The 22217-nt window shown below is 53.1% G+C and overlaps 3 protein-coding genes across 11 annotated transcripts; 2 read left to right on the forward strand and 1 right to left on the reverse strand.

Moving 5' to 3' along the window:
* The first annotated feature begins 345 nt into the window (after positions 1-345).
* Positions 346-4283, forward strand: zbtb14 (zinc finger and BTB domain containing 14). Its single transcript, XM_052054413.1, has 10 exons — positions 346-557; positions 1642-1830; positions 1903-2073; positions 2250-2348; positions 2507-2650; positions 3234-3472; positions 3549-3634; positions 3697-3836; positions 3902-3997; positions 4079-4283. The coding sequence occupies exons 2-10, from the start codon at positions 1642-1644 to the stop codon at positions 4217-4219; spliced, it is 1305 nt and encodes a 434-aa protein (XP_051910373.1). The 5' UTR covers positions 346-557; the 3' UTR covers positions 4220-4283.
* A 1564-nt stretch (positions 4284-5847) lies between these two features.
* Positions 5848-9594, reverse strand: thtpa (thiamine triphosphatase). Of its 3 annotated transcripts, none has more exons than XM_052054424.1 (4): positions 9523-9594; positions 7523-7592; positions 6578-7129; positions 5848-6041 (listed from the first exon to the last, which is right to left on the reverse strand). In XM_052054424.1, the coding sequence occupies exons 1-4, from the start codon at positions 9577-9579 to the stop codon at positions 5941-5943; spliced, it is 780 nt and encodes a 259-aa protein (XP_051910384.1). In that variant the 5' UTR covers positions 9580-9594; the 3' UTR covers positions 5848-5940. The 3 variants fall into 3 exon arrangements, with proteins under 3 accessions (XP_051910384.1, XP_051910385.1, XP_051910387.1); XM_052054425.1 differs by lacking the exon at positions 9523-9594 and adding an exon at positions 8584-8711; XM_052054427.1 differs by lacking the exon at positions 9523-9594 and adding an exon at positions 8472-8686.
* Positions 9253-21355, forward strand: zfhx2 (zinc finger homeobox 2). 7 transcript variants are annotated; one of them, XM_052054394.1, is made up of 6 exons: positions 9266-9408; positions 10075-10130; positions 12347-12505; positions 13151-13208; positions 13990-17996; positions 18578-21355. In XM_052054394.1, exons 2-6 carry the CDS (start codon positions 10110-10112, stop codon positions 19001-19003), a joined length of 4671 nt encoding a protein of 1556 aa, XP_051910354.1. In that variant the 5' UTR covers positions 9266-9408; positions 10075-10109; the 3' UTR covers positions 19004-21355. The 7 variants fall into 7 exon arrangements, with proteins under 7 accessions (XP_051910356.1, XP_051910354.1, XP_051910353.1 ...); XM_052054393.1 differs by lacking the exon at positions 9266-9408 and adding an exon at positions 9840-10007 and having other exon boundaries at positions 10054-10130; XM_052054392.1 differs by lacking the exon at positions 9266-9408 and adding an exon at positions 9840-10007.
* The last annotated feature ends 862 nt before the right edge of the window (positions 21356-22217 follow it).

The raw sequence follows: 22217 nt of genomic DNA on the forward strand, positions 1-22217 counted from the left end.
ACAATTTCAGGAAAAATACGATACAGTGGACCAAAATAGAAGCTGTTTTTTTTTTCTTACAATGTAATTACTGCTGACGCCCGCAAATCACGGAGAATTGAAACTAGGCTGGCCCGCAAGTAGCTTAATTATTTTGAAATTATTGTACATCGTGATTTTACTTGGGAATAGATTTTCCTCCACACGGCGCCTGAGCTAAAAGGACTGCAACACCCCCGGTCTCAATAATTTATTGATATCAATGTGATAACCGAGTACTGACCCAAACATGACGAACCGGGTCGGACACGGAACCACGTGAACATGTGGACCGCTTTCCCTCCCCTCGAAAGCCGCCGCGCATGCGCGATGAGCCGGCAGGCGCTCCGTCTGGGATCTTCGCGTGCAGGCGCAAAGCGCGGCCTCGACGACATCAACAACAACAACAACATCAAGAAGAAGAAGAAAAAACAACAACAGCGGCAAGACCGGCGGGCGGGCGGTCCAGCGTTGCTGGCGGTTGGGCCTGCGGTGAGCGGACGCGGGCGAACATCCCGACCGCCGCCGCCGACTCTGAGGTAAGAGCCCGCCGCGCCCGCGCCCTGTTCGCGGGGATGGCTGCGCGTTCTCGATCCGCTCATGGCCGCCTGCTCGCTCGTGTCGCCCGCGTGCCTGCGTCTCGCTCCCGGGTCGAGCCGCGAACGCGAACGGCCGCGCGCAGGCGTCCTCCGCTGAACGACGCCCCGACCGCAACCCACAAGCCGAGTCGGGAGCGAGCGAGAGCTTGGCGGAAATCGCCATTTTGTGCCTCGAGTCCGGCGGCCGCCAGTAGGCCGCCATTTGACGGGACCAACAAAAGAGCCGTCCGATCCGCAGCGGGCGGACGTCCGCCGGGAAAGCAAGCGGCGGCTGCGCTCCGCTCGTTTGTCGATTTGGCGTCACGGCGGCTCGGCCGAGGTCCGCGACGAACGTCGAGCAGCCGGTTGTCCTTCGAACGAGGAAGCCTTTCCATTTGCGCGTCGTCGCGCTCCCGGCCGAGCGGCCCACGTCGAGTTTGGGCTTCGGTTTCGTCGCCGACTTTGCCCGCGAGCGGCCGCGTGCTAATTGTTAGCCCTTTGAAAAACGTCTGCGCGTGACGTCACGAGAGCGCGGACACACTCCGAGGGCGCGTTCCCGCGATCCCAAACTCTGTCGACGTCGTTCCGAAAACTCCTTGGGCCATTTTAACGCCATCGGCGTTCCACGCTTGCATTTTGAACATTGTAACGTAGGCGAGTCCACCCTTCCGTTTTCTACATCCCAGCTGACTTGTGAGCTGCGGGCGAGAGGCAGATACGCAGCCCAAAACCATCCACACCTATGGACAACTTCCATGTTTCAATGAGCCGAACGTGCATACTTTTGGCATGTGCGACAAAGCCAGAGTGTCCGGAGACACCCCCCCCCCACACACACACACACACACACTGTGCAGAACATTGGCAAAGACATGAAACCTCACGCTCTGAGCTGTGAGGCAAATGGGCTCGCCATCGCCACTCTTGAGCGGTGTCTCGGTGCACTTTATTGCACGTTGCGGTTTGGCCTCGCGCCCCTAACGACACACGTCGGCGAGACTCGTCCGAATGAAGAGTGAAGGATGCGTGTGATGCGCGTGCGCAGATGGCCGAGACGGTGAAGTATGTGGACGAGGAGCACAAGAACGTCTTCCTCAAGTTGCTCAACGAGCAGCGTCTGGAGGGGGAGCACTGCGACATCGCCGTGGTGGTCGAAGACGTCAAATTCCGCGCTCACCGCTGCGTCCTGGCGGCCTGCTCCAACTACTTCAAGAAACTCTTCAAAAAACACGAGGTGGGCTCGCGACGGCCGACCCGAGCGACGCGCGCGTGCGCCGGCCGCGACTCAGTGCGCGTGCGCGTGCAGGTGGACAACTCGTCCGTGATCGAGATCGACTTCATCCGCTCGGACATCTTCGAAGAGGTGTTGAACTACATGTACACGGCCAAGATCTCCGTCAAGAAGAGAGACATCAACCTGATGATGTCGTCGGGTCAAATCCTGGGCATCCGCTTCCTCGACAAACTCTGTTCTCAGGTACGCGCCGGCGTCTCCTCGTGTCGTGTCCCACAAAACTTTGACCTTTGTGATGAATCCTCAGCTCGTGAGAGCAGTGAAGTGGGCGGGGCTTTCTGCGTGGGGAGTTTGTGAGAGTCTGTTCGAACCGCCGCCATTGAAGACTTTCTCTCTCTTTTTTTCTCTCCTTCCTGCAGAAACGAGAAGACGCGCCCTCCGAGGAGAAGGACAAGTTTCCTTACGACATCGTAAAGATGGCGCTGCCGCCCGAGGCTCAGCTGGTCGCTGCGGCCGAGGTCAACGCTCGAGTCGCCATTTGCCAACGTCAACGACGGTCTCCGACGCTTACCGTCGGGGAACGCTTGCTCGGCCACGGGCCGCCGAGATTGTTTTGCCGTTAACGGAGATCGCCCCCCAACCCCCTCCTGTTTTAATGATGTGTGGGGCAATGCAGGTTCTCGGGGAGCACGAGGACGCGCCCGGCGCAGATGACCTCGTCGGGGCCTCGGCCAATCAGGAGCTGGATAAATCTCCCAACGCGGCGCTGCGCGTGCAGGAAGCCATTCTCAAGGAACTGGCCAACGAGCACGTACACAAGGTAGCGCCGAACGGAGCCCGCTGCGGGTGACATGACCAAAAGAAAAAGTCCAAACTTGACTCGACCTCGGATGCGAGTGACTCGAGAGTCGGCGTGAAACGGGATGACTTAAAAGAACGCTCGTCCTTCATGTCATCCGTTGCATTCAAGACAAACGACGCGGCCGACCGCGAACGAATGATTGTGTGTGCAGAAAACCACAGCGAGGAGCGGAGCGCAAAATTGATTTGCGTTGCTCCGTTCCAAAAAGTGGAACTACGTTTGGTCTGAAAGCACCGTTCGCTTCGGAATCGGTCAGGCTAGCGATAGAGCGGCCCGGCCAAGATCGGCCGGGGCGGGGGGAGGTGACAGCAGACCACGTTCAAACTTTGAAAAGGCCCAGTTGGAAACGGGGAATGAACAAATCTGTTGCTCAAAAGGCATCTTTTTCCCGTGACGTGTCGACACTTGTCGTTCGGTCTCGTCGCCTACGACGGCGCGAACGAGGCGACCGGACTTGACCGAGACAAAAGGACTCGGGATGGGGACCGACTGCGGACTGGCTGCCGCAAGAGTGATTGACGTGGCGGCGCGCGGTCCGCAGGTGGCCTGCTACGACCAAGACGTGGTGACGGACATGGAGACGGAGCCCAAAGACCCGGGAGCCGAGCACCACGCCACCCAGACGCTGGCGTTCGCCGACAGCATGGGCGAGGTGAAAGACGAGCAGCCGCCCGCCTGGGCGGCGGCCGACATGAAGTTTGAATATCTGCTCTACGGACACCGAGAACAGCTGGCGTGTCACGTGTGCGCCAAGACCTTCTTGGACGAGACCCGGCTCAGGTAGCTCGTCGCGGCCTGCCGGCCGGCCCGCCTCCACACCAGGCGCGTGCGTGACCGTGCCGCCCGCGCCTTTTAGGAAACACGAGAAGCTCCATTCGGCCGAGCGGCCGTTCGCGTGCGAGATCTGCGCCAAAGCCTTCACCACCCACGCTCACCTCAAAGGTAAGAAGCCGCCGCCGCCCGCCGCCGTACGGATGGAGTGACTCCGCCCCCGTCCGTCCCAGAACACCTGAAGATCCACACGGGCTTCAAGCCGTACAGGTGCGACGTGTGCGGCAAGTCCTTCATCCGGGCTCCGGACCTGAAAAAACACGAGCGGGTCCACAGCAACGAGCGGCCGTTCGCCTGCCAGATGTGCGACAAGGTGCGTGGGCGCAGCCGCGCGGCCGTCCCTCCCTCCGTCTCACCCGTCCTTCCGTCTGTCCGCAGGCCTTCAAGCATAAGTCTCACCTGAAAGATCACGAGAGGCGACACCGAGGAGAAAAACCTTTCGTGTGCGCGTCGTGCACGAAGGCCTTCGCCAAGGTGCTGGCGTCGCAGCATTTCCGTCTCGGCGCCGCCCGTTAGCGCCGAGGAACGGCTTCTGACTGAGGTTTTTGTCGACAGGCATCCGATCTGAAGCGTCACGAGAACAACATGCACAGCGAGAGGAAGTTGGCGAATCCCCTGCAGAGCGACACGGAAGCCCTGCAGGCGGCCGCCATGGCCGCCGAGGAGTCGCACATGGACAACATGAGCTGCTCCTAACGTATGCAAACGCTCGGCTTCCGTCTTCAAAATAAAACTCTGGGTTCAGTTTCATGAGCACAAACGTTGGCCGGCGCCTTCTTCTCCGGTCGCCGCGCCGTCTCGGGGTTTGACGGGCCGACGGCGGCCGGGGTTCGCGCGGTAAACCTCCGAAGGAAGACGATCCGACCTTCGACGCGGGGTTCGAGGGAGCGGGCGCCTCGGCCGCGCGCGTTCGCTTTCGACGCCCGGAGCCCGCGGGGAGGCCGAGAGCTCGACGTGACGGACGAAGCCCCGGCCGCTCGGTGTCGTCCGCTTGCGTCGCGGACTCGCGAACTACACAAACGCGCGGGCGTTTACGCGAGGGGGCCGTCGTTCAGGAAGCCATCGTTCAGGAAGCCCTCGGGCACGGTCGCGCGGGCGGTGCCGCTCGTGCTCAAAGGTGAGGTCAAAGGTCACACTCACCGGCACGTCTCCGGCGCCGTCCGGCGGGCGATCCCGACAAGTCCCGCCGCCGCGTCGCTCCGCCGCGCCATCCGAGCGCGGCCGGTGGACTCGTGCATGGAGAAGGCAGGCGGGCACGAAGTCTCGACGTCGCAACAGAACGAGGAAAGGCCGGCGGGCGGCGCACTTCCTCATCCTCCGAACTTCGGGCGGCCAGACGGGAAGGGCGAGCGGGACGGGCACCTGACTCGCTCCGCTTCCGCATGGTTTGGGCGCTCTTTTTGTCGTAGCCGTCGGCCGCCGATTGGCTACTGGGACTCCGAGTGGGACAGAGGAAAGAAAACGCCAGCGGGCGTGATGAAGGCCGTGCATTCCGTTAGCGTATATTACGTTATTTTTGGTATTAATTTAAGCAACAAAAAAACCGAGGAGCCATTTGGGAGCCGAAAGAGCCGGCTCTTTTTAGGGAGCCGATCCAAAAGAGCCGGCTCTCTAAAAGGAGCCGGAATTCCCATCACGACTCTGGTGGCCCTTGACGTCACGTTGCTGACAACGCCGGGAGGCGACGCACTCGTCAATTATTCTGACGAACTTTTCTCCAATTGACTTAATTCGCTTAACTTATTTCATTTAGAGGACAATAGAATACATTCACCGGTCAAGCAGAACGGCTAATCCACGCAAGGGTCGTAACATATTAATAAAGGAGAACATTGTAAGATATTGTCAGGCTAATCATTTAACCGCCTAACTCGATGCTTTGCATCAGTACGATTTTTGCAAGCAATGGTGGTGCAAAAATGCCAATCTCAAAGCGCCAATCAAATTTTCCGTTACGTACGACAATGTAGTTTTGCCTCTGTCGAGTCGCTGCTGCGTTGAGCACGATTTACCCAACAATGGAGAAAGGCAAAAGATGAGCTATCGGGTGTGTTATTGGCGTGACAACAGAATAACCAAATCGTATTCTTATATTATGCATGATATACCGTGACATCCTGAGTTGAACATGCAAAAAACAAAACGGCGTCAAATGCTGAGGTCCACCCCATGTTGAGTCGCGCCTCAAACTGCGCTCTGCACCCAGACACAAGAGTTGGCTTCATTTTGTTGTGCTCTTGCCAAAAGGCCTGCAAATAGGGGGGCCCGTACACAAAACATATGGCTTTTACGGCATACGTTTCTAGCAACTTTCAACAACAATAAAAGCGAGAAAATAATTTATTGGCTTACTTTGAATGTACATGCAACGATCACTGCCGATGACTCGTCATCGCCGCAAGTCGTCTCCTGGTCGTCTACAAAATGTGTTGACTCAGTAGTCTTGCATAATGTGCCGGGTAGTTTCTTTGAAGGTAAACAGACATTTTCCCATCAACTACTTGATCTCCGGTCACACCTGTGAAGAAAAAGGACATAAATTGAACTTGGAAGACACAGAGGAGAGGCGGAATGCGGGTTCACACAGAGAAAGAAGAAACCACGGAACTTTGACCTGAAAGTGGGGACTTTGAATGTTGGGACTGTGACGGGACAGTTAATGGACAAAATGATTGGGAGAAAGTTAGAAATTTTCAGCGTCCAGGAGACCGGGTGGAAAGTGTGTGTGTGGGGGGGGGGGGGTGTTGGCACGGTGTAGTTAGCACTTGTCTCGGAAGGCCGTTATGAAAAAAAGTAAAGACTAACGCTTTATTTAACGGTTGTACTGCGAGGGTCGGTAACGGGAAAACGCTTCCAATGTCGCTTATTTGTAACATATGAGGATGAGAAATGTTGCTCCAGATGGCAGCAAGCACCATGGAAGGTGCCATGTTGCAGGTTGAGCCGCTGACAGACCAATTCAAAAGGTTGACACTTCCCCTGGAGCTGAATTTACCGTGGAGACAGTATGTTGAACAGAGTGCAAGAATTCAGAGTTATCAGCTCGGAGCTCACCCAGCTTCTTTGCGGTCCTTTCAATCTTGTCCAGGGCAGCCTGCACATCTCCTCCCTCCGGTATGAGCACCTCGATCTCTCCTACCCTGTAGCCAAAGTCTGCTTCATCTAGATCTATGTGCACGCCGTCCTCTTCCCAAATGAACGTCCGCCTCACTGTGGTAAACTCGGCAAAGCAGAGCAGATTCATATCCGTGGCCCAACCCTCTTCGAGCGCGCACTTCATTTCCGCATTGCCGAGACCACGGGGGTCAGTTAATTTCTGATGGCAGCACTCGCTCGTGGCCAACTTGTCCTTTTCACCGACGTCTTTGAGAACCTCCCTCAGCTTCCGATGAATATCGGCCGCGTCGGTCATCTCTTTGTAGCGAGTACATAGCCCGGCCGCCTCTGCTCGTTCTCCTCGAGTCTCTTGTGCCCCTCGCAGGGTGGCGGCTGGACACTTGAGCTCCCAGCGTCCTTTGCGTTGACGCAGCCACACGTCTCTTAGGGTGAGGTCAAATTGTGGGGTGTCAAAGTATCGGTCCTGGAATTGGTCCTGACCGGCACAAACTACACATAAAAAAGGGGACAAAGAGATGAACCCTGGATTCTGATTCAAATGGTAAATTATCTACGCGCCTCATTCCAAAGGATGTGCCCCGTTTGTTTGTCTGCGTGGCGCATCGACACGCCAGCACCAAAATAAATCAATAAATCGTCCTTTCCCTTGCCATGCACGATGACCACCGTTTCAAGGAGCACTTGAGTGTCGTGTCACTTCTTGGAAGCAGAAGCTATTAGCTGGCGTCTATTTTCCCCAACTAACCCGTTTGATTTCACATTTGATCCAGACAACTGACTATAGCCAAGTATGCGTGTCTTTCAAGGATATGTACGCAAGCAGTTGCAAAGCTACTTTTCCATAGTCCCCCTTTAAGTCAGGCAAACGACGGTCAAACATACCTCCAATTTCTTCGAGAGTCTTCAGACTGTTGGCATTGCATACAAACTTTCTCTCCACTTCTACACTCATCTGAAATTAGAATAATCGACATTCACCACATAGCATGACAACAAATAGATGAACAATCCCATCAAACCTGAAAGGCGAAGTCATTATCGACATTAGCCTGCGCATTGTTTTCCTGTTCATCTTGTTCGATTTTTATTTAGAAATGACTGACGTTGCACAAACGCACGCCACAGGTATAACTTGGAATTCCAAACAATATCTTGCAGTTCGCCATTCACGGATTCACCGACCTGGTGATTATTTTTATCCATCTTGTGTTAAGCAGTAACAGTAAAAAATACCTGCCTACAATCAGGAAACGCATACTTTGGAAATATTGTAAAACACAACACACTTCCTCGCTGAAAACGTCAACTTGATTTCTACATGATACAGACTGGCCAACAGAATGGTGCGGGTTGTTAACTTTATGGAGGAAGGAAGGAAGCAAGGAAGGAAGCAAGGAAGGAAGGGGGAAAAGGGAAGCAAAATACGACGATTGCTAGAATAGTCTGGCTGCTGCAATTGGGTCTGACGCCTCGTTTCAAAACCTTAAGCCTTGTTTAAAACCCTAACCCGGGTGAGAAACATGAACCTAAAACCCAAAGTTTGGATGAAATCCCATACTTCCGAACCCTTAGTTTGGGTTAAAATCCGAATCCTAGATTAATACGACCAACATTTAGAAAAACTAATCTCGGAATCAAGATTATTATGCGTTCAAAAAGTGTCATTGCCGTTCAATCAGCCTAAATGTGTCTTTTCTTTTAAATTGACGCAATACTTAGCGTTACTCCGTAGCCTGTCGGTATTTGAGCAGTCGATGGTTACGCATTCGTTATCGGGTGCTCAAAAGCACGTTTCGCTTTCGTGTTGCATTTTAACCCGTAACTGCTGCACCTGTCCCCTACAAATCAAACGCCGAGTGCCATTCAAATCCACTCCATCTGCAGATACTTCAGCAAACCACCAACGTTCTCATTACAGGATGAGCATTGCACTGTGAACACACCGTTCGAGGTGAAGCCCGTCACTCGCCTCAGAAAAGCCACATGAAAACACGAAGAGACGCCCGCTTTCCGGAAGCCCCCCTACACGTCAGCAAGTCAATTTTTGCACAGGCGCAATTAGGGACAGCTATTAGGGCTTTCAGGACCATCACTTCCTGTCCCAGTAGCGCAGAAGCATGCAAACGCTGCCTATTTTTTCATCTCCTGGGATTTTTGAACAAATGTTTACTCTGTACGGATGTGTGTTGGACACATGGGTCCTTTACCCCATCAATAAAGACATAATTTGACGCGAGTGCCACCCAAGTCCAGTGGTTATGTCTGTGTAATGTATAATTAATTGATCAATTAATTAACCCACTCTAAAACTATTTGCGCTGGCAGAATGGGGGCACCTTTTATTTGACAAAAACAGCTTTTAATTATTCATATGTGGATATGTATTAACTTACACGTGTATAAAAGTGGTATAACTTAATTACTCACGATTAGTTTTCCTTTTTTCCCTACATCGTTCATTTCAATACCTTTATTTGGATTTTCGATTCATCTGTTATATCTGGGAGTTTAGATGAGGGGTTTAATGGCCGTGTGTGTTTGTGTGTGTCCCTTCTGAATGTCAGCAATCAGGCTTGGGGTGGGGGTGGGGGGCTGTGGTGTGTTTACTAGGGGAAGGAGAGAGCGAATGGAGGGAGGGGGAGAGTGACACCGAGAGAGAAGCCGAGAGAGGGAAGGCAGGCAACTAAACTTTTCACTTGTGAGGAACCCACGGAGTAAAGCGCGTGTGTGCGTGCGAGTGTGTGCCTGCTGGAGCGGCGACTATGCAGGTAAAAACGAGAGGCATTTGCTAATTGCGCCGTACTTAATTAAAACGCCAATCTCGATCGTTTCGGACGGGAGGTGGGGGGAGGGGTTAGCCTGCGAACGATAGAGGATCGTACCATCGAGTGACGGATTGCGTCGCCAACTAATCCCGATCCTTTTTGGAAATCCAACATTCAATTCCAAACTTTTTCTGACCGCGTTTCCCCTTGCTCTGCTCTCTTTAGACCACCCCCATCGCCGAGGGAGGCGATCGCGACGAAACAGCTTCAACTCGTCGCTTTATTATTATTTTTTTCACACCCTCCCCAAAGCGTTGCTATTCCTTTCACTAATTACGCTTTTATAAATGTCACCGAAGGACGGACGAGCATGTGTTGCACTGCGGGGTCTTAAAGGTACGGATTGTGGGGGGGAGAGGGGGTGGCATCAAAAGGAGGTATGGGAGGAGGACGGAAGGGGGGGGGAGTGTTTTCGAAACACATCTGTAAGCTGAGAACGTTCGTTAATTAAATAGCTTTAGTCAGGCTAGGCCTCAATTTGAGCTGTTAAGCAAGCAAGCACGCTGGGGTAGGCGGGCGGATCGCCAATAGATGCCTGACGGGTAAGAAGACGGACTCGAGAGCCGTGTTTTTATTTAGAAGTCAAAGGTATTGTGTTTTCATGTTTAGTGGTGAAGTGGTTGCGGTTGAGGGCCACCTGGATCATGCGGAGTTCGAAAAGGAGGGTGAGTGGGGAGAGAGAGAGACCGAGAGAGAGAAAGAGGGAGAGAAAGAGAGAGAGAAAAAAAAGAGAGAGAGTCTCGCCCCGTTCGGAGCTTAATTATCTCGGCATGCTAACAGGGCTAGGCTAGCGAAGTGACACGACTCGAACTCCCCGTTTTTCGTTTACCGGATTCGCCTGGAACCTCTGCTGCGGTGCGTTTCTTTTACAGTTTCACTCAATATATTTCGTTTGCTCCTTACTTATTTTTAGTAAAGTAACCAGAAAGACCTCTGTTATGCTACGTTACAAGAACGAGGGGGGGGGGGCTGCTTAGCTAGCATGCTAGCTAATTGATTCGCTTCTCCAACTAATTGGGACCGGTAATTTAATGAGTCGACTAGTGTCACGGAAAGGCCAATTAAGTTGCATGTGATCTTTTAATCGTAAATTACGCCTTGTGGGGCTTTTGAACACGAGGCTATCTGACGTCCCCGGGTGTTTACTGGTCATATACCCCTGCTAGCTTGCTAATTGGCGTGACGAGGAAGTGAGGAATTCTAGCAGTGTCGATAGTTCGTTCGCCGCATGGGCCAACTTTCCTTGCGTTTTGTTACATACTGCATTTTCCCCCCCATTAACAACTATTTCTGTGCAGTTCAGTGTGAACAACTGTACTTAGACCTTGAAGAGACTCCATGAAAGATGTTTGGTCGCCCATTAAACTGGACAGACACTTAACAGCACTAGAAACAAATAAATGGCAGTTACATTTTGGACTTGTTTGTTGATGCTAGCCCCCCAGGCCCCTTCCCCAAATCAGTGGGCCACAACTTGAATTGAGACAAGGAAAGGAACACACTTTAGATTAGACAAATCTCTCAGCCTACTATCAAACAAAGAAAGTGAGAAGTATACTAAAGTAATAATGCCTCGTCCTGGAAGTTCATTTCATTGTTTTGCCTGTTGGTAATAGAACAGAACTAGAAAGCTGTGAGTAGTAACCATGTTGTTACAACAATACCTTCCTCAAGGTGCAAAAACGGCCGGCCACCAAATTTGATTGCTAACAAAAACCTGTGTAGAAGCTAATCTCCTAAATGGACGCACCCAGGATTGATTCGATTGATTCAAAGTCACAAAAGCGATGCCCACCTCAGAGAGTTGCAATATGGGCAAACATTTATAGCTCATTCCAGGTAGTGTTATGATTCGATAATGATACATCTCCTGATATACTATTGTTCAGACATCAATGGCAGTTTTGTGGGGTCTTCTCTGTTCATTGATAAAACATATATTCCACCGTATAGGTGGCGTACACCTCTGTGACTGGGAGCGAACCTCGCCTTTCAAAATTCACTCGCGTCTTATTTCTGCAGCAACCTGCGTACAGAGGGGGGGATACAAAAGCGTTTGAAAAAATATGGTCAGCACGGTAATGGCACGTGCGACATGCCTATCGCCAAGATGTGCGACCCCTTTCACATGAAACGATAGGACGGAGATATTAGGGGCGGGGGACACGGCAGTCGAGCAAAAGATGAGTGCGCCTCCCTTTCCTGCGTGACCACCCAGTCATTGATTTGTAAGGAAAGGTTGACTGTCAGGACCCCTTGAAAACCGAGGAGCCCACACGTACGTAAAATAAGCTGCCAGGTATTGAAGAGAGTAGTCCCGTTAATTATGGTAATACCAACGATGGAAAGTTTGCGCGGTGTCTCATCCCTGTGTCCGTTGTTTCAGTTGACAGGAACCCCATGTTTGTATTTACCGCGTCGACGCCAAATTGATGGTTCCCTTTAATGAGCTATTGTGTGTCCATTTTGAGAAGCATTCCAAAGACTGCCAAGACATGACTAACTTAGCAGGAATGCTGCCTGGATTGCGGTGTTAAATCTCCGAAGCGGTCCGCGATCATATGAAATGATATGAAACCACTTCAGCGTCATCGAGCAAGTTTTGTTTGTTTTTCCAAATGGGTGCTGCGTTTTTAAACGGGCACAAGCGGTGTTCAGGCTTCGCACAAGTGCTTGAAACTCCCCCAAAAGATGCTTGAATTTCTTTGATCCCTTTGGTGTTGAAAGCGGCTCTTGTCATTAAGCGCTTGAATCAGATGAGGTAACCTCTCCTTTTGAAATCCAAGTCGCTTCATGCAAATGCGCAGTTAGCGCCGCCTGGCTTGAAGAACCTGAAATTTGACTACTTCCCCACCAACTTTTTTTTATTTATCTTTTTTAGGAGGAGTCTGGTGAGAAGGCTAACCGTTCCAGCCATGGCACAGCAGCGCGGCTGTGCCCTTTGTGCCAAAAAGGCCAAGAAGACCAAGCCTCCCTGTCTCGACACCTCACTGAGCAACACAGCGTACTTCCGTCGTGTGTTGACAAACTGTTAGACATCGTAAGTGTGGCCCAGCAATCGTGCCAAACCTGGAAGACATTTTGCTCGCTCGCTTTATATCGATGAGAACGTAGTTGAGCCACTTGTTTTCTAATACAATTCCCATCATCGGTTTTAAAGCTATTCATTTTGGGTGGAATCTGACACGGGTGCCGATTTGACGGTGACGTCACATTTTGGGTGCCTTTGGTTTCCTGCTAATCCTGAATATCATCTTCATGCGATCGACGCTGACCATTTTGACAAGTCTCACTTGGTTAACAAAGCGCTCGTAAATGCTTCAGATGCCGAGAGGGCGCTTTTGCGACTGTGACAATGGTTCGGGTGGCCGAAATGTTCACAAGATTCGAGGCGAGGCGAGATGATCTTTTCATCCGAAATGGGTGCAGCGCGTCTCTTTTTTGTGACCGTTTTGCGCTCTCAAAAAGTGGTGGATAAAAGGACTTTGCTATATACGTGCCTTTAGGCTAATGAGAAAAATTAGAGGCACTCCATAGCCGCTATGTGTAATTAAGCCCCACAGAAATGGGTCACGCCCAAGTGTTGTGGAATTGAAAACACATCTGAACCAGCCGTCACTTTCGGATTATCGTCTCACTCTCTCTCTCTCTCTCTCTCTCTCTCCTTTAACTCTCTTTTCGACAGTCTGTTTTGAAAGAGGGCGCAAGGGAAGAAGAGAACCGAGGTGCTCCGATATCTTCAGGTAATTGTCGCTGTAGCATGTGGCCGTTGACCATACTGCTACACGATGTGACGGCGGTGTCGCAAAGCATTGGTGGGTCGGGCGACGACTGACACCTGCAGTTGAATAAAGACCGTGAAAAAAGTAAGTCGTGTCCTCGCGTTTTTCGGACACAACGGTCGCCTCTCCCCGTTTGATTGAGGACTCCAAAGAAATATTTCACGATCCCCTTCAAAGAAGCACAATGCTCTGCTTGGAACCAGGTTACCGGCATCTACAAAATAATCCGAGAGTTCCTCGGTTTACCAGGGTCCCTTCAAGAGTTGCACACGGGCAACTAGCTTCCACAGCGCTGTATGGATACGCAGTCATGTGACGTGAAACGAGACTTGGGGCTTTCTTACTGCCAGACTTGGCGACTCTCCTTTTGTTTTGAATTTCGGAGCAAAGTGTTTTTGTTGTTATGATTATTTTGGGCGGTGCTGTAATTATGACTTTAAGACTGTTAGCTTAGCGAAAGACGAACCGTTAACCCCAATCTGTATGGAACACGCTGTAGGGGCGGAACTAATTGAAAAACCAAGGGCCAATCCAACCCCCCCCCCGCCGCCCCAATATTGCAATTTGCCATTGTCAACCGCAGTGACTGCATTCAGACTATTTCATAGATTTATTTGAGTGACAAACTAATTTGGCGGCTCCGTTCCGGCCGCATTCCAAGTTCAAATGTCGAGCGTTTGTCTGCGCAGTCCGATAGCAAAATATTCACTGGTGTGTACTGTACCTCTTTTGTCCGCCGCAGTTTGTACTCGAGCGAGGCCATCCGAGGACATCAGTTCCCAACTGCGCCGGCCTTGTTCCGACACTCCTCGGCAACATCGCGATCGGGAGATGGAAGAAGACAGAATGTTAGACCCGGAGGGTAGCGGAGCCGAACCGGAACCGGAAGATGAGGCAAATGAAATTGCGGGAGCCAAACGAGCCGTCGCCGAAGACGAAGACCCGGCCGAGGGCGGTCGGCATTCGTCGGAGCGTCAGGGCGCGCCTGCGGAAACCGCCCCTCTTTTCAAATGCAACGCCTGCCAGGAAACGTTTCCCAGCCGAACCGCCCTGAGTGTTCACTACCACTCGCCATCCCACTTTCAGAGAATGACGATGACAAACGGTGGGGAAATTGACCCTCCATCTCCTTACGCCCCCGTCGTTTCGCGGCCATTTGTGTCCAACAAACCCTACCAGTGTGCAATATGCCGAGTCTCCTACAATCATTCCATCACCCTTGAGAGCCATATGAAATCCGTCTTGCACCAGACGCGCAGCAGAAACGCCGCCAACAACGCCGGTGCGCTCGGGAACGGCGGAGCCGGTCGCGCCGGCAGTCCGAGGACGGCGGCGGGCACGTCGGCCAACGGTTCCGGCGCCGCTAACTGCGCCGCGACCGGCACCGCCACGGCGAGGGACGCCGAGCGCGTCCAAACGTCCCGAGTGGCGCGGTCCCTCATGGCCCCCCCCGTGGCCTCCGCTCAGGCCGTCTCCGCCTTTCTCACCCTCCTCACGTCCAGCCCGAGCACTCTCTCGCATCCCCTCCTCCCGACCCTGTTTGCGCCCGGCCACCCGACCGGCGTGGATGCGTCTCAGATCGTGCCTCAGCACCACATGGTCATGCCCTTGATCTTGAACGGACTCCAAGCCCGGCAAAGCCAGCAGTCTGCGGACAACCAGCAAGGACAGCTCCTTACCCAGTGCGTGCCATTTGTAGGTCTCAACGCGGCGCAGCAAGCCCTCCTGACCCAAAGAATTAGTTTGTTACAGAACCAGTGGGCCCCCGTTGCGCTTCCGACTCCTACACCGGCAGTTGGCGCCGGCGTCAAACAGGAGAGCGTGGAAAAGCCCTTGGATGGGATCGAGGCTCGGGACGGCATCAAAACGGAAGAAACCGAGGAAGAGTGCTGCCCCGACGGGGAAAGCAAAGGGCGAGCCGAGAGCGCCGAAGACGCCGGCAAAACCTCGGCCCATCAGACGCACGCGGAAACGGAGGAATCGGCAAATCCGCCACTCTCCCCGCTCGCCGTCGAGAAGCGCCCGCCTCATAACCCCTCGGCTTTCCCGTCAATTCCGAGCGACAGCCCCCCGCGTTTGAATCTCGCGCTCGGCCCCGATCCCGCTCCCCAAAAATCCCAGAGAGCAAGCAGCCCCCGCGGATCTCCGGCCACCCCCAAAGCCAGCCCGCTTTCAGATGCCTTAAGCGACTCGTATGGGCTACGTAGCGATAGCGTGGCTTCCGTTTGTTCGGAACTTCCGGTCTTGTCAGAGTTTCAGTCCGAGGTCCTTTGGGCTTTCTTTGAGTCGCGAAGTGAGGCCGACGCCGCGAGTCCTGCCCGCGAGGACTGCGAGGCGCTGGGCAGAGAGGTCGGGCTTTCCGAGGAGGAGGTACGGGCGTGGCTTGGCCGAGCCAGACGGGCCAAACGGAGACAGAGAGACGCGGAGCTCACGCGCCCCCGCGGCTCGTCGGAAGTGGCGAGGAACGCGCAGAGCAGTGACAATGACTTGGATGACGAGGAAAGATCCTTGATTATAGCGGAGGAGGAAGAGGAAGAAGAGGAGCGGGAGCGGGAGGAGGCCGACACGACCGCCGGCCAGGCCATGGATTTGTCTCGGACAAGAGGGCGGCGGAGGCCAAGGAGTGTCGGGAGAGAGGCTCGGGGAGATTCCTGTCTGACGTCCGACTCCGAAAACGAGGTGTACACCTCCGTGATAGTGACGGACGAGGAAAGTCAGAACGGAGGTTCTCGGGAGGCCCCGGACAGCGCCGCCAAAGACCAGGTGCAAAACGAGGTCGACGGTGATCATAAAGGCTCAAGCGGGGGCAAAGTCCTGCGCTCCACGACAGTCTTTCTCTCCGACGCCGAGGACGAATATGACGACGAGGATGGCGGCGGGGCTCCCGGGGCCGGGAAGAAGAAGCGGAGGGCGGAGTTTGAACATGAGCCGGAGGTGAAAAGGGAGAGACTGGATCCGGATGTGGACCTGGAGTTGGAAGCCCAGGGGGATCCCCCAAACTCGCTGCCCTACTCGCTTGAGCAGATCCCATGTGGCGCCCTGCGCTCGCTCCCCCTGTCCCTGGCCCCCTTCTCCGCTCAGTTCCTCAACCCCTACGTCCTCTCACTGGCGCCTTCATTAGTCGGAGGTGGGAGCAAAGGGCCGTGCTTTTCCAACCCGTCCTCGACGGCGCCTTTCCCCGCCACTCTGCTTCCCCAATCGCCCTCTCCCAGAAGCCACTCCTCCTCTCGCTACTTGTCCAACGGCGGCGACTGCGAGACGGCGCTGGACCTCAGCATGGGGAAAAACGCCTCGTCCTCGTCGCCGCTCGATGGCGTTTCGTCAACGCCGAAAGGCCGCTTGCTGGACGGCCTGGGCCTGAGGCCCGCCTCCGAGGGCTTGGTGGTGGTCCAGGTGAAACCCGAGTCTCTTGCCGCCGCGCCTTCTTCGTACGGTCGCGTGACTCCGGTCAACAGCAACCACCTGACAAAGCCCAGGATGTACGCAAAGCCCGAGGAGCAAAAGAACGTGGCGCCGTGCCACCGCGACCACGTCGGAGACCATGACAAGGAGCAAGAGCAACAGCAGAGGAAGGCCAAAGGGAAACGGTACCGCGACATGCGGCGCTCCAGGACCATCATCCAAGCGGAGCAACTGGACATCCTCTACGGATGCTATTTCAAAGATCCCAACCCCGGAAAACACGAGTTTGAGCAAATCTCGGAATGGGTCCACCTTCCCAAAAAAGTGGTTCAGATCTGGTTCCAGAACATGCGGGCCCGGGAGCGCAAAGGCGAGGTCCGCTTCATCAGCGACGGCACCCTGGCGGCCGTGGGCAAGCCGCTCATCAAGTTCACCTGGCCGCTCTCCAAGCCCATCTTTTCAAACAAGGCGGCGGAAAACAACGCCGGCTTCATCGCGGCCGCTCCCATCGTGCGCACCCTCATCAAGACCGAGGCCAAGCCCGCCGCGGTGAAAAAAAGTACCCCCGTTCCCATCAAGCCCAAAGAAGTGGCTTCCGCCGTGTCAAAGACCAGGCTTGAAAGCGCCGCGGGCAAAGTGGCATCGGGCGCCGCCCCGACCCCTTTGACAACTCCCAAGGAGCCCCTTCCCATCGCCTCTCGACTGAATCGGCAGAAGAAATGTGAGGCGGCGGAGGCGGCCACGGCGGAGGAGGAGGAGGAGGAGGAGGAGGAGAGCGAGGAGGAGAAAACTGACGAGGAGCTGGACGACGAGAACCTGGAGGCGCCTCGCATCGTGAACCGGATGGTGCCCAAGCTGCCCGTCGCGACGCCCATGGAGAGCGGGCCTCCTCCCGCCGCCATCTTGCCCCAGAAACCAAACGGCCTGAGCTACTGGAACCCCAAAGCCTCCATCAGGATCAACACTCTGTCGCGAGAGCAACTGGCTCTTCCCGCTCACGTGCCTCCTCGCACCATCCCGCCCCCTCCCACCCCGAGCATAGCGCCGGTCAGCCCCAACGCCCCCAACTCGGCCAAGGCGGCCCGCTCGTCCACCCCCGTCCTGGGCAAATCGAGCGCGGCGGAAAACAACTTCCTGGCCCATTCCTCCAGCCGCCGGCCTCGCACGCACCTGTCCTGCCTGCAGCTCTCCATTCTGCAGTCCTGCTACGAGACCTGCGCCCACCCCAACGCCTTGGAGTGCGAGGCCATCGGCGCCGAACTCAACCTCCCCCTCAAGGTGGTGCAGATCTGGTTCCAGAACACCAGAGCCAAGGAGAAGCGCTGGAGGCTGCAGCAAGAAAAACTGGTGAGCCTCGTTTTCATAAGAACCGTTTGCAAGCCACGGGGAAAAACGCCACATCGGGCTACGCTCTCGGATGTCGTCAAATCCACGGCGTGGCGAGGATCAAGCATATAGGGCGACGGAATCGCTTCTTGACACATGCAATTCCAAAAAAACAAACAGATATGCTTCGCTGTTGAAATGTTCGATAAAAAACAAACATCCGTTGAGAAACCTCAAATAGACCCATGACGGTTGTTCTATGTACAGTATATCTATCTCTCGATGGTTAGATCTCAAAGGTTTTGATATTCTCATCAGCTCATCGGTGAAATCCCCCCCCTCCTCCGACTCTATCACAAGCAGCGGTGACATCGTTGTTTTGTGGTGTCCCTGCCGCTCCCCTCTGGGGCAGAGGTGCCGCTGAGCAAAGTCTGCCATCCTGCGGCCGCTAATGGTATTACATTTTTTCAGCGGTGACCCCGCCGCTCATCTCGGCCATGTTCCCAAATTTGATTTCTAGGCCGAACCTCCGCGCGGCGGGGGGACGCCGCATGCCGCGCAGTCGTACGGCGCCCCCGTTCTAAACGCTTTCTTTTCGCCAGGGTCCTCAAGCCGGCGGGAAGGCGTCGATGAGCTCGGGAAGTTACCTGCAGTACAACGCTCTCAAAGCCAACCGTCCCATCCTGCCCAAACCCGTTCAGCTCACCATCACGGAATCTCCCGGCTCCCCGGTGAGCGGCCAGTCGGCGCCCGGCGAGACGCTGACGGGCTGCTGCGACGTCTGCAAGGTCTCCTTCGAATCGCGGGCGGCGGCGCGGGCCCACGTCTTCTCGTCACTGCACCTGGCCAAGCTGCGCACCACTAACTTTGGCCAGCCCGCCGCGCTCGTCAACAAGAACGGAACTGGCAACGGAGCTTCGGGCGGCGTCAACCTCAGCTTGCAGGTGTGCCGTTCCTCCGCGGTCGCCGGCTCCGGCGGCGTGGTCGTCATCGAGTTGCCTCCCCCTCCGGCCACCAGCAACAGTTAAGAAAGCGAGAGAGAGAAAATCGGATCAGGATTGGTTTGCAACACTGACTATTTGGACCCATTTGGGCTCCTCCACATTTGAGCACTATTCCTCACCACCTAACTTCATCGTTTTTGCTTTTGAAGTTGGCTTTTTTTTTTTTTGCCCACAACGCCCGGTTTCCAATTTTCAACCTCTCTGATGACTCGAATGGACACCTTCATCCAGTTGGACCTCAAACTGTTCTCATGCTGCTGCTGCTGATCGCATCAGTTTGCCGCCGTGTGAGTGATGGATCGTGCTTCTTGAAATGGTCTCAACCCCTTTTTATCGGGAGTGACTTCCCCGGTTAAGAGACCGGCGCAAAAGGTTTTTCTGTGCCAGGTCACTATTTGGGGAAAACATGGAATACCCCCAGTCAGAACCCGTACGTTGCTCCTTCCTGTGGAATCTTTTTTTTTTTTTTTTTGTCCCCCCCCCCCTGGGGCAGGGAACGCTCTCACTTCCACAGCAAGGGTTGCCTGCGTATGACGTGAATGGACTGAACAAATGTGACGCATGTTGACTTGTCGCTTTTATTCATTTGTGATCTGCCGAGTGTTGCGTGTACATCGTTTGGGATTAAATAGAGGTACTTAAACGAGAATAGGGCTGTTCAACCCCACCCCATTCCCATGTTTATAGTCATGACAATCCAGACAAAAAAAAAGTTTTAGAAATTGCGAGGAATCTCGGCATACCGCACTTTGACGCATATTATATTGTTTGAAATGTTTTGAAGCATTCTAACGCCGGTGTCTTTTTATGGAAAGATTGGCTCATGCATGTTGGATGCCTTAATATCTTTCTTTTTTTTTTTCTTGCTCGTCTCTTAAATTACGCTTGAGGTGTATGCATAATATTGCGCAAGAAGCAAAGCTAACGGGGTCTGGAAGTGAAACCGAGCGCTGTCCCCGGTCGCTTTTACAATTGGGGAAAGGCAGGCGGCGGGGGCTATTTGAATGTCCTTGCGGTGACCTAAATCGAGCAAATCCCGCCGAGCTTTTTCTCAGCCGAGGACTAAACAACGGCCGACCCGTGCGGTGTCGCGTGAAAACGAAGCCCACTGTCGTGACAGGTCACGCACAAACACGAGCCACGAGAACGTCGGGCTTTGGGCTGAAATTTGGGGAAGAAGCAAAAAGGTGAACTTGAATTTCCAAACTTTTGTCCGCAACGCGTTCAGCGGCTCAATACTTTTCGCACGGCCCCTCGGACTTTAGTTCCAAGGAGATGAATGGCAGGTGGTCATCGGGGAATAATAATAATAACGATTCCTTTTTGGCAGAAATCCACCGCCGCCACTTCCTCTAATACCGGTGATGCGCATGCTGTGAAAACGGGACGCGATCGGTGTGCGAAGCAAACGAGGGAGCAATTTCGCCGATCTCCCCAAGGCCACTCGTGGAGATTCCGTTCTCGCAATGTTTCCTTTTTACCGAGAGCTAACTAGGATTGGTGCTGTGTTGAAGGACACGCGTGAGACTCACTCAAGAGCTTTTTCCTTCCATTTGACTTTGTATATGAATGCTATAGTTTTGACTAAAATGCAAAACTAAAATGATCTTTTTTGTAAAGGATATATATTAGAAAGAAGTGATATTCCAAAGTAATCTCTTTTTTTCCTGTCATTTAAAAAATACAAAATAAAAAAAAACAACCACAACAACAACCAAAAAGCAATCAAGAGGTGTTCACAGATGCAAACTGTAAAGGACATCCCACAGCTTGACTCTTGCACTAGTTCACTATATTTGCACAAGTTACAGACATTTCAAAAAAACGAACGCAGCCATGGATGCAACATTACAAGTGAATAGGGGGGGAGGAGGGTGTCTGTGTGTGTCCTGACGCAAAGAGGTCGTCGGCGGTGTTCTTTCGTGACTTTGAAAAGGTGTCGGGAATCATCTTGTATGCGAGTGCTCGGATGTCAAGACTGGGAAAAGACACACAGGCAAACAGATGCGCTGTTGCACTGTCCAAATGAAATTGCTTTTTATGGAGATCTGCTTTTATTATCTTACATTTCATTGTCAATTTGATTATCACTATTGTTATGACTGTACTACTACTTATTCAATTTGCTACTCATGCCGTTTTGAGTTATTATTGATTCATTCTTGTTTTCATGCCACCTTTCTGCTCAGACTGAGGATGGGATTCCTCTGAATTTTGAACAATAATAGTGGCAGTGTTATGTATTGTTAGACCTAGGATCCCCCCCCCCCCACCCCACCCCTCTCCCCTATGTACCTTGCCTTCTTTCTGTGTTTGGTCTCCATTATGTTTTCTTTGATATACTGGACAATAAAATCAGTTCAACATGGCAAAATACGGTGGAACCGGTTTTATTTGGAATATACACGTGGTGCTTACGAAAGGTTGAGATCAAATACTACCCCCGTTTCACGTTGACGAAAAAAACGTATTTTTAAAAAACGAAATCAAGAAACGGGTTACCTTGAACCCACGGTGACGCATGATCTGCATCACCGGAAGTCGTTAGCAATCTGCAATCGCAGCTCGCCACAGACAGTATAACGTTATTTGATGATTCTCATGCCACCTTTGTCTCATGTCCAATTCGGTGATGGCACCAGCAAAGAACGGCAATGCGAAGCGCCAGGAGAAGCATTTTCAAAGGTAACACGTACGATAGATTCGCCTCCGCTTCCGGTCTGCGCCCAGTTGGGCGGTCCCTCGGTGACGTAACTTTTCCGGCTTGACGCGCACGGTCCGAAAGGAGATGTCACATTCTCCCGGCACGCAGCCACGCACCTCGAACCCAGAGTTGGCAATTTAGCGACTTTCTCGCTACATCGAGCGACTCGTTTTCCCCAAAAGCAACAAAGGACAAACCTAACTACTTTTTTCGACTCTGATGTGAAGGCGCGTCGCGTTTTTACCGTTGTCGACGTGCAGCGGGCGATTCCGTCAGACTCTCCCGTCCGGAGCGCCCACAGGGTCTGAAAAAACAAATCAATGAAACGGAATAAGGGCCTAGTATTAGCGACCATCATTTGTTCTATTGCCTCTTTCGGGTTTGATCGTGTGGATTGCATAGGGGGGAAAAATGAAGGTCAAAATGTTTCAATGCGACCAAACTTGAAGAGTTAAAAAAATCAATAAAGAACTCAGTGGCTGCGCCGAAGTGTTTCTATTGAGTGGCCTTTGTCGGTCCTAAGCTCGGATCAAG

This window comes from Hippocampus zosterae, chromosome 20, assembly GCF_025434085.1.
Source record: "Hippocampus zosterae strain Florida chromosome 20, ASM2543408v3, whole genome shotgun sequence".
Classification (NCBI taxonomy): Eukaryota; Metazoa; Chordata; class Actinopteri; order Syngnathiformes; family Syngnathidae; genus Hippocampus; species Hippocampus zosterae.